Below are 10,320 nucleotides of genomic sequence, written 5' to 3' on the forward strand. Positions count from 1 at the left end.
GTCATCTAGCGAATGTATCATTATATGTGCAGCACCTGCGCAGTCCATTTTCCGTTTTGTTGACTAACTCAGATTTTATACTACGTAACCTCAAATGACCTTTTATAAGCGCTCGGAACTTTCCTGAATATACTATTGCACAATATAAACTTTATTACTTTCTTAATAAGTACTCGAAAGTTTATGGAAAATGATAAAATTTTCCTTCTTGCAAATGTATGATAGGAATTTTAATACCGGTTTCATTTAATCAGCTACGAATCTACGGCTAAAAATAAATAGTTGTGTAGGAGGTAAACAGGCACGTGTGATTTGATGTTCAACTTCAAGATGTACTTGTAGGCGTAGAAAGCTAATTAAAATCACACTTCTATGCTCTAAAAATGGAGGGAAGGAGAACCTGTTGTTAATTTAATAACCACAGTATTGACATTAGATGGACACTTTCTTCACGAATACACCTGTAGAAAATGAGTGTGCGGGGTGTGTGGGTTATTTCACAGGCTGGAGTCAGTGATGGAGGGCGTCTGCTTTTTTCGAGGTTCGAATAATAAATGTGTTTCTTATTCAGCTTCAGTTGCTATTAATCAAATTGATTTAATTAATTATGCTACATAATAAAACATATGTATACTTCGTCAAAGGGGTGGGATAGACACATATAGGCCTATCTGAATGAGCCCAAATTATGAAAGGTCAAATAAACAACGTGAAATGATATACTGGTACTAATATTAGTTTAGTTTTGCACTCGGCATATCAAAAAAAAAATAATAAAAAACTTAAATAAAATACTTGTTGAAATACATGTATTTTGTGGAATAATTTAAATGCTTGTAAAGTGTTTGTAAATCTGTATGCTAATTAAGTCTTCAATGTATTACATGGAAGTCAGTTTTCCTTTTCTTAATTTAAGGAACAAGTGCATTTGAAGATGACAGGCTCATGGTCACATGTTGGAATCCAGCAGTTCAGCTGCAGCTTTAAGTCAGATGGTTTATCAGATACCCACTGTTTCCATCAGGCTAGCTCTGCCCAGATATAATTCTTCCACTTGTTAACATGACTGCAGCCATGTAAAATACCCCTGCATGTGTAGACACTGTAAGACTGGGTTTCACTTCATTCATTAATGATTAAGCTCTTTAAATGATAAACAGAAAAATGTAGAAAGTGTGCAGTGGTATTAGCACCAATTTCATCTGTGCTTGTTTCCATCAGCCTGCATGGAAACAAGCAAGTTGTCAGAGCTAGGGTAAGGAAAATTGTTCCCCCAAAAAAGTAAATAAATGAATGCCTGAATTGTTTATATAAATATATAGTATATAAATATATAGTATGCTTAATGATTCTGATGCACTGTAATTAATCTTTTTTTTTATGATTTTTTTTTTCCTTATAGACGTTTTCCTACAGTTGAAAAGCGTTCAAGGATGGTAGATGGCAGTGATTATGTTCCAGTTCCTAACAATCAAGAGTTTGTCAGTAATCTTTGTACAGAATTAGGCTTGAAAGGAAAGGCTGGGAAGGTACATGTACTGTATAGCCAGAACTCAGGTTTTATTTGATAGACCTGTGATTTTAATATGAGAAGGTATAATAGTATAGTGAGAACATGAGTTTTATCTCTGGTGTGTGATTTTATCAGGAATTTACTATAGCCATATATAGATAATTTGGTCTGATATACATGTATATGCAGTCTTATGAGAATTTGTACATCCAGACTCTTAGTTTGCTTCATATTTTTTTATGTTATAGTTAAGAAAAGAAGTAACAGAACAAATGCTTCTTCAGATAATAAAACCAAATTAAGCATATATGGACATTTTTTTTATTTGACGAACTTTAATGTGAAATTCAAGATTAAACATGAGTTATAATAATTGTTGATCCAGTTGTTACTTTTGATTTGTTTTCTAGTTTCTTTCAAAGAGAGACAGCTGCCTGAAAATAGACCAGAAGCCAATCTTTGAAGTGATCACGAGTCATGGAAACTTGTGGCCAGTTTTGGTTGTTGAGCAGGTAAGTAAGGTATCTGCTTAAGCCATGGTGTTAGGGGGCTTGTAAATTGCTACTATTTATGCATTTACATGAACAGTTAAAATAAAACCAGGACTGAGGTAAATTGACAAGAGGCTATATTTCACCGGTTACATGTGACCATTTTTCAGCTATAACATTGTCGTCGCTGCTCTGGTTTTACTCTCTCTGCTGTACATCTTTAATTATATCCAATACTGTTACAGAAACCTTTCCGTGCAAATCTATTGAAATTTTTTTTTATTATTTTAAAACAGCCCAAATAATTACCTTTCACAACATAGTAATGTTGTCTGTGCATGTATTAGAGTTCCATATCAGTGATAAAATTCCTAATTTTTAGTCGCATTATGACTATTAAAATTAGCTAATATGGATTTTTTGCCAGAACTCTTCTGAATAGCCTCTTTAAGACAGAGCAGCAATAGTTACCTCCTATTTGACAAGTACATGAGAGTTTTCAAAGTTTTCATATATTAAGCTGAAAGTATGAGCTTTGTAATAAATAATATGTACTTGTGCATATTCTCAATTATTGAATTTTACATCGTGGCAGTGAGAACTTTCAGGTCATGAACATCCATTCTTACGGTCATTGGATTACTGGATGAAGGCATTAGAGGTTTTCAGAGGAATCATTTTAACTGGGTGCAGTTTTGTATGAAGTATATGCTATGGAAGGTATTGGTGCATTTGGGAGATTGCAGGGTGGTTTTGTGCTTGCTTTGAATTAGAGGTGATGGATTAGAGGTTAATGGACAATTAATGCATTAAAATGTTACTTGATCATGGATACATTTTGATTATGATTGTATTGTGCTCATTCACCATATGTTGTATGCTGCAGTTTGGTGTCTTATTCTGCTGCATCCCCCTAGTGGAGCAAGGCTGTTCAGGCAGACCTCCTGCCATACAGATGTAAGTCAGGGAAACTGTCAGTTTGCAACACGCTAAAAGTTGGCCATTTGTCGTCATTATATTTCAATATTTTAAATGAATATTTTCATTTAAACTCCCTGTATACACTTTTTTTCTTGTAATTAATAGAAACATTTTCCATCGTACACTCTGAATATTGTAAAGTCACACTTACAAAATGGTTAGACATTTTCTTCAATTTCATTATCCTTATTAGTCACAAAAATACATGCCTATCTATACTAGGTAGATGATACCAAATGTTTATTCTCATGAAGATAAGAAAGTCAGCAGATAAGTTTTCTTTTCAGTCCAGGGTTATCAGCTGGATTTACCCTCCTCTTGGGCATGGCAGACTGCTTGGGACCTGTGTCAAAGTTAGATGAGGTATGAAGTACATATCTCCTTATTTATTTGTTTGTTTTTCTGACTGGGTTTAATGCAGTTGTCAAAAATTGTTCACTAAAGTTATACAATGGATACCAATTTTTCTTGGTGACTGAAACCTCCAGCATTTGGCAAGTATTATATTTCTTTTTTTTTTCAAGTACATGCACCACATTTTGCTTTGTGCTGTTTGATTATCCAGATTTTAGGGGGGTTTAAGAATTTTTTGTGGAATTATTTTTTGTCTTAAGTTTTGGCATCAAAAGTGTATATGTTCTGAAAGTGCATTTTTACAGTCCAAACTTTAGGTGAAAGGCATTAACTGTCAATCTTTTACTATATGTCACACACAGATTTTCCACCTGTAGAGTTGCATCAAAGTGAATGCAATATTGGTTAGGATTTTTGGTTTTGATGAACTTAAAACCTCCTGTTTTCTGGTGTCTTAATGCCATTTAGAATGGCTACAAGGAGGATAATGGGATGACATCTTGAACACATTGATGTAAGTATTGTTTATGGTGTTTAGTTTGGGCCTGTCTGTTCCAATTTTTTTTGTTTTTTTTTGAATATTGCAGAAGTCACCCAAATTTGAGGAACTGTCATTATTCCTGAGTCAGGCCGCCTCCTTTGGACGTGTCCGCGATGTGAGGGTGTCTTCTGTGACAGCTAAGCTACTAAGCAGGGGGACAACTCTGTCAAAGCAAACAGTGGTAAGGTTTTAGACCCTTAAATATTTATTGTACTGTATATGCATTTGCTTTGATTTCCTGCATTTTGTGTCACAGGCATTTTGTGTCACAGGTTATTACATCTAGAGAAGATAAAAAGTAAAGGAATGATACAGCCTATTTACTGTGATTAGTTTAAAGAATATATTTCGGAATGTTGATGCAAATTTAAATTTAAGAGGGTGAACATCTGTCTACATGAATAAAGGAATTAATTCAATAGAAGCGTCAATCAAGAACTCACAACTGATCAATCATAAGGAGTATTGTTGCAAATATGTCAACCGAATGTACCACACATTGGTTACAAATTTCTATCTTTTTGTGACATCACAATTGCTTTCACCGGGAATGGAATGAAAAGTAAAGTTGTCATGAGAAGGGATAGCAAGACATCGGTTTCGATGGGGATTTCGAGTTCAAATTCTATTATTGCCGAAAGTAAAGAACATCCTACAGTATCATGTGACCCCTCAGAAATGTTAGACAACTGTTTTTGATTCCTTTTTCCTATAACATGGGTGCCTGAAAAAGTTTTCCGAAAAGTTATTTAGAGTAAACAAATAATAGAGGGAATCAGTGAGGACATTTGTGAACTTTAGAAGTTCCTGAGGCAAGAAAGTTTCAGTAGTCTATCCAGGAAGTGGCAAGACAGGTGACCAGTAAATTAATGTTGACTAATGCTGCCCAACATTTTCAACAGGTCACATCATACAGAAGGAAGAAACAAGGAAATGCAGTACTGGATATTCCCCAAAATGACATAGTGCACCTGCAAGTTAACAAAGGGTGATTTCACAAACAAACACTGCACATGTTTTAATAATTCATAATATTTCCACTTGTCGAAACTTTGCCAGCAGCCAGCTTGGAAGCCTGTCTTACACAAGGGAAAGAACCAGGTGTACTTCAATATCAGAGAGCAGATCCGGGCAGTTCAGTACGACAACGCCAGCATCGCTGACCAGTGGAACCTATACGGGACCGTGACATGCCGGGCAGAACTGGAGGGGGTGTTGCCAGAGATTACATTAAATGTGACCCACATGTCAGACGCGCCGGCCCTGCCTCTGGACTACCTGCTGACTCACCCTTGTGTACAGAGTGCTGAGGCTCAAGGGCTTGACCCAGGTCAGGACACTTTGTATCTGCTTACATGAAGTACATGAATAGGAAGACTCGAGGTAATTTGTTGGCATGTATGGAGAAAAATGCTTCAGTCTGAAGAGTGGTTATTGAACAAGTGATAGCATTTTGAGGAACTGTTCCTGTTGAAGATAAATCAAGATATTTTTGTGCTTCTGCGTGGAATATTTCAAACAAGTAGTTGTCACTGATAAATAAAAATGAATGAAGTGGTCACCGTAAATCATCTGTAATTTGAGAGAATTTACCGACTAATCACCCTGCCGTATTAAGTTGATTAAAAAATCATGTGGATTTTTATTTGATTAACATTATTCAGACGAAACGTAATTTTTTACCAACTAGTGTGCACTTCAGTTTGTGCAGTAAGGCAGTTATTTTGTGAAAAATTTCATGAAATTATAGGGGATATACTGTATGTTTTAAGTTTTTGTTGTCTTCACCACAGATGATTTGAACAGAGGAGGCCGAGCGATGCCCCGCAGACTGAGATTCACGCCCCCTGTGGACACATGTACAGTTTGTCGTTATGCAGTCTCCAGCCTAATGGAGCTGCCGATCAAGGGATTGTATCAGATGAGGGTGAATACAGCAGTGCACGTCATCTTTAACTCTGACTCTAAACAGGATCTCTCGCTTCAGCACATCGCTAACCAAACTATTAAGCCACATGAGAACAGTCAGGTTGATAGGATCTGATTATTTGAGTGAAAGACTTTATAACAAGTTGGTTATAACCAGTATAAAAACATGTCATTCTCTGCTGCAACTTTGCTCTGTGTGTGAATTACCTGCATGCTTTAAGGGCACAGCCATACACAAAAACCAGGGCACAATGAAACGGGACTGTATTTAGTAGAACTGATAGGCATTGCAAATGGTTCAGTAGTAACTTAATAAAGTCTAGCTGTTACTTGCTGTCCAGAAGTGTAAAGATCATGGCATAATTTCTGTGGCAGATGGAAGACAGGGTTTCCAATTTGGAGGTGAAACTTCAACTTAATGAACGAGTGAAGAATGCATTTGACTACTGCGAACTTCAGCTGCCTTTCTTTAACAGGTAAACTGTTCAAAATTGTGTTGTTTTTTTCATTCAGGTATATTGTACAATGTGCTTATGTAAGCTGTAATGTGGTAAAGAGTACCCATAAGATTTTATTTGTGTGTTCTTTTTTTGCATGCTAGAATGTATGCTATATCCAGAATGTGTTCTATATCCAGAATGTATGCTATATCCAGAATGTGTTCTATATCCAGAATGTGTTCTATATCCAGAATGTATGCTACATCCAGAATGTGTTCTATATCCAGAATGTGTTCTATATCCAGAATGTGTTCTATATCCAGAATGTGTTCTATATCCAGAGTGTGTAATGCCTAAAGATGATAATAGTGTTACTGTTTGGTTTTTTTTATGATCACAATTCCAAAATGCCTCTGAAACAAGGTGCTTTCATTTCCTTGGTCTGATATATAAAGTTAATTTGTTTGATTTATGATGATTTATTTCTCAGAGGTGTGATTCATTTTCTTGGTCTGATATATAAAGTTAATTTGTTTGATTTATGGTGATTTATTTCTCAGAGGTGTGATTCATTTCCTTGGTCTGATATATAAAGTTAATTTGTTTGATTTATGGTGATTTATTTCTCAGAGGTGTGATTCATTTCCTTGGTCTGATATATAAAGTTAATTTGTTTGAATTATGGTGATTTATTTCTCAGAGGTGTGATTCATTTCCTTGGTCTGATATATAAAGTTAATTTGTTTGATTTATGGTGATTTTTTTCTCAGAGGTGTGATTCATTTTCTTGGTCTGATATATAAAGTTAATTTGTTTGATTTATGGTGATTTATTTCTCAGAGGTGTGATTCATTTTCTTGGTCTGATATATAAAGTTAATTTGTTTGATTTATGGTGATTTATTTCTCAGAGGTGTGATTCATTTTCTTGGTCTGATATATAAAGTTAATTTGTTTGATTTATGATGATTTATTTCTCAGAGGTGTGATTCATTTCCTTGGTCTGATATATAAAGTTAATTTGTTTGATTTTTTTCTCAGAGGTGTGATTCAGACTTATGACTGTTCTGCATCACAGGGAACAGTCTTGCTTTCACCGGACAAGCGGATTGTTGTGTGGAATATAGGTATGAACTGACTACCCTAATTCCTCTAACAGGAACACCTGGTCTGCTCTTTTTAGCCAATATACATGTAATTGTAGCGGGAATATTTATTTTCTTTTTCTTCAGATAGTTAGTCAGTCTAATAAACAACATATTCACTTTTCAAAAACTGGGAGAGAAATGTTACTCTTTGCTTTCAGCACCGGTAATATCCTAAAACATAAAAGAAGTAGGGTATATAGGTCCAAAAGGCTATAAAGAATTATTTTATGGTGATACAAGTTGAAATACTATATTTCTGTAATTTTGTTCCATTGATTGTAATTTTATTTGATGTGATGAAAAGAATGATTGCTTCCAGACTATAGCCGAAATATATTTTTGTACCCTGGAAATTTCTTGATAGCCACGGGCTAACTGGTTGCGGATACGCCCTTCACTTTAATTGAATTTCTTCGTTTGAAGCTAGCATACTGAACAGCCGTGAGCTGTACGTGGAATGTAAATCAGCCTTCTTTATTCACTAAATAATGGCCGTAAGGTCGTGTCAGAATCAGTGTGAAGTGATAGGCCTCCCTGCAATCTCTTACCTCTAGCTGCGACAAAATCCCAAGCGGATTTGTCTTGTGACATTTATGTGGAACTCAGATCGTTTTCTCTTCACACAACCTCAGGTTCCCGGTTTCCTCCGAAGACATTAGAAGTGACCTTGACCTGTACCCTACGCTTCAGTGACCCGGGTCAGAGGTCAGCGGCCATGTTTGAGGACCCGTTCTGTGTGGGCCAGAATGCTTATGCTCAGGTAAGATCTTCATAAAACATTGACTGATCCTTGTGCAGTATTTAATCAAAGTGTTTACTTGGATTATCATTGATATGATACTTGGAATATCATTGACAGGCAATATTAAATCTGAATTTGTGTTAACAGAGAAAATTAGTTTAAGCCTCAGTAGTACCTGCTACTGAGAGCTATATTTTCTACGCAGATCAGGATAATATCTGCAGTTTTATTGCGGTCAGTTTTTTATGCTTGTTATTTATACTCTCAGCATACAGTCTTACATGAGGTACCTTGCTTGCTGTGCCACATTGAGTATATTTTTGTGTTATCAACACTTACACTAAGTAAGGAGAGTGTGTGAAACTCACAGATTTTATAAGGGTCTCTTTCAAGATGTGCTCAGTATTTTCCAAATCAAACTTTTAAATTATATGTTTGGCAACATACATACCTTTCATCCCCTTTTAATAATGGACCTCTGGATAGTTGGTTTAATGAGGTTGCATGTTTAGCTTTCTGTGCCAGTCTTTAGGGTAAGCTTACATGGTCATGGAGAAGAAGAATCGTAAGACCCTTCTCAAACTCGTGTGGGATGCGTAACCCTTATTCTTATCATCTAAAGTGTAAGAATATCATTTTCAGTCGAGCTTTAAATTTTTTTCTGTTATACATATATTTTATCTGATAGGTATGTGTACTTAAGATTTTTATATTCTCTCTTTTAACAGCTTTATTTCAAAATACCAGACTTCAGTCATTCTGGATGTTATGTGGACCCCAAATCAGTACAGGTGTCACCAAGCACAAAGTTCAAGTTAACCACAGGTGAATTCTGACAAGAACAATGTAAACAAGAAATGCAATCAAGTTAGCTGTTGTGACATAACGTATTTGAGATTAATCATTTGTGTAGTTTAAGCTTTTTTTTTCATTTTAACTGATAACAGTTTGTTGTATTTGGAAAAAACACCTTATACATACATTAACACTCCTGACATAGCACAGTTTTCATTTATTTCACCTTTAAGTGTATATTGGTGTAATATATAATATATCTCTGTTAAATATATTAACTCTTTCTTGTTTTTGTGTGCTGTTTGCTAATTTCTGTTTGTGTGTTTGTTTCTCAGAAAGAGAGTATTTGTCAGCAGAATACAAGATATGGAATTCTCATGGTGATTCACTGATGGTTTTCCCTCCACCAACCTTCCCTCTGGATGCATCTTGATACGGGCAGGAGTATGCAAGAAAAACCTCCCAGCAGATTTTACTGGAATAAATGTTCGTACACATAGCAAATCTTTTGTGCAATAAGGGGAAAATACAGGCTCCGACCGGCAGGGTCAATAAAGACACGATTCTTGAATGTATGTGTTAGCTGTCTAATGATTAGTTTGTTACAGTGCAGGTTTATATGGAATAGGGAGGAATGTGTTTAAGGAGAGATGGGGTCGATGGGATGTCCTTTAATAGAGATTTTGGGGAATGCTCTGTAAATGATGTCTGACAGAGAACTGATTTTGAGTATGGTCAAAATATCAATCAGATAATTAGATAATAGTTCATTGTTTAAAATTGAATAGCCTGATCATCTTTAATATACTTCAGGTGGATGATTACTTTGTCAGTTTATACAAAACACCATACAGTGTTTTTCTGTAACTGTTCTTAACAATAACTTTCAAACACCTGGATGTGAAATTCAGTAGATTTGATTATATTGTTTCTACACTGTGGACAATTTTGTTTACAGTGAACCAGTTTGAAGTGCTTGTAGACAAACACTTAAAGATGTACTCTATTAGAATATGCCTTCCTTTCAATCTTGATTTGAGCCTAATGCATTGTTGAATCGAAATAAAAGTCAGGAGATCAGTTTAGCTTACATTGCTATTTCACAGTTTTATGAACTGTTTGAAAAATAAATTAATATTTCTTTATTGTAAGTTGTTGTGTTTGCTTCCTTTTATCCACCTTGTGAGTACATGTATTTCAATTTTTAGATTATTTGCTTAATTAGACATGGACTTTTATCCACCTTGTAAATACATTTATTCAATTTTTAGATTATTTGCTTAATCTTACATGGACAATCATGAGAGAAAATTGACTTTCCTGATGTAAGATGGCAGACTTCAGTTAATTGTCGCCTTTTTAGCAGCGAGTGTGGTGAGTGGAACAA

At 35.3% G+C, this 10,320-nt stretch overlaps 1 protein-coding gene across 1 annotated transcript; it reads left to right on the forward strand.

Annotated features, from left to right (window-relative positions):
• The first annotated feature begins 251 nt into the window (after positions 1–251).
• Positions 252–10,020, forward strand: LOC135468360 (AP-5 complex subunit mu-1-like). Its single transcript, XM_064746569.1, has 13 exons — positions 252–541; positions 1,403–1,529; positions 1,924–2,025; positions 2,891–2,961; positions 3,273–3,348; positions 3,927–4,061; positions 4,940–5,210; positions 5,674–5,807; positions 6,185–6,285; positions 7,290–7,375; positions 8,029–8,156; positions 8,867–8,963; positions 9,269–10,020. The coding sequence occupies exons 1-13, from the start codon at positions 471–473 to the stop codon at positions 9,364–9,366; spliced, it is 1,497 nt and encodes a 498-aa protein (XP_064602639.1). The 5' UTR covers positions 252–470; the 3' UTR covers positions 9,367–10,020.
• Positions 10,021–10,320: the final 300 nt, after the last annotated feature.

The sequence above is a fragment of the Liolophura sinensis genome, chromosome 6, assembly GCF_032854445.1.
Source record: "Liolophura sinensis isolate JHLJ2023 chromosome 6, CUHK_Ljap_v2, whole genome shotgun sequence".
Classification (NCBI taxonomy): Eukaryota; Metazoa; Mollusca; class Polyplacophora; order Chitonida; family Chitonidae; genus Liolophura; species Liolophura sinensis.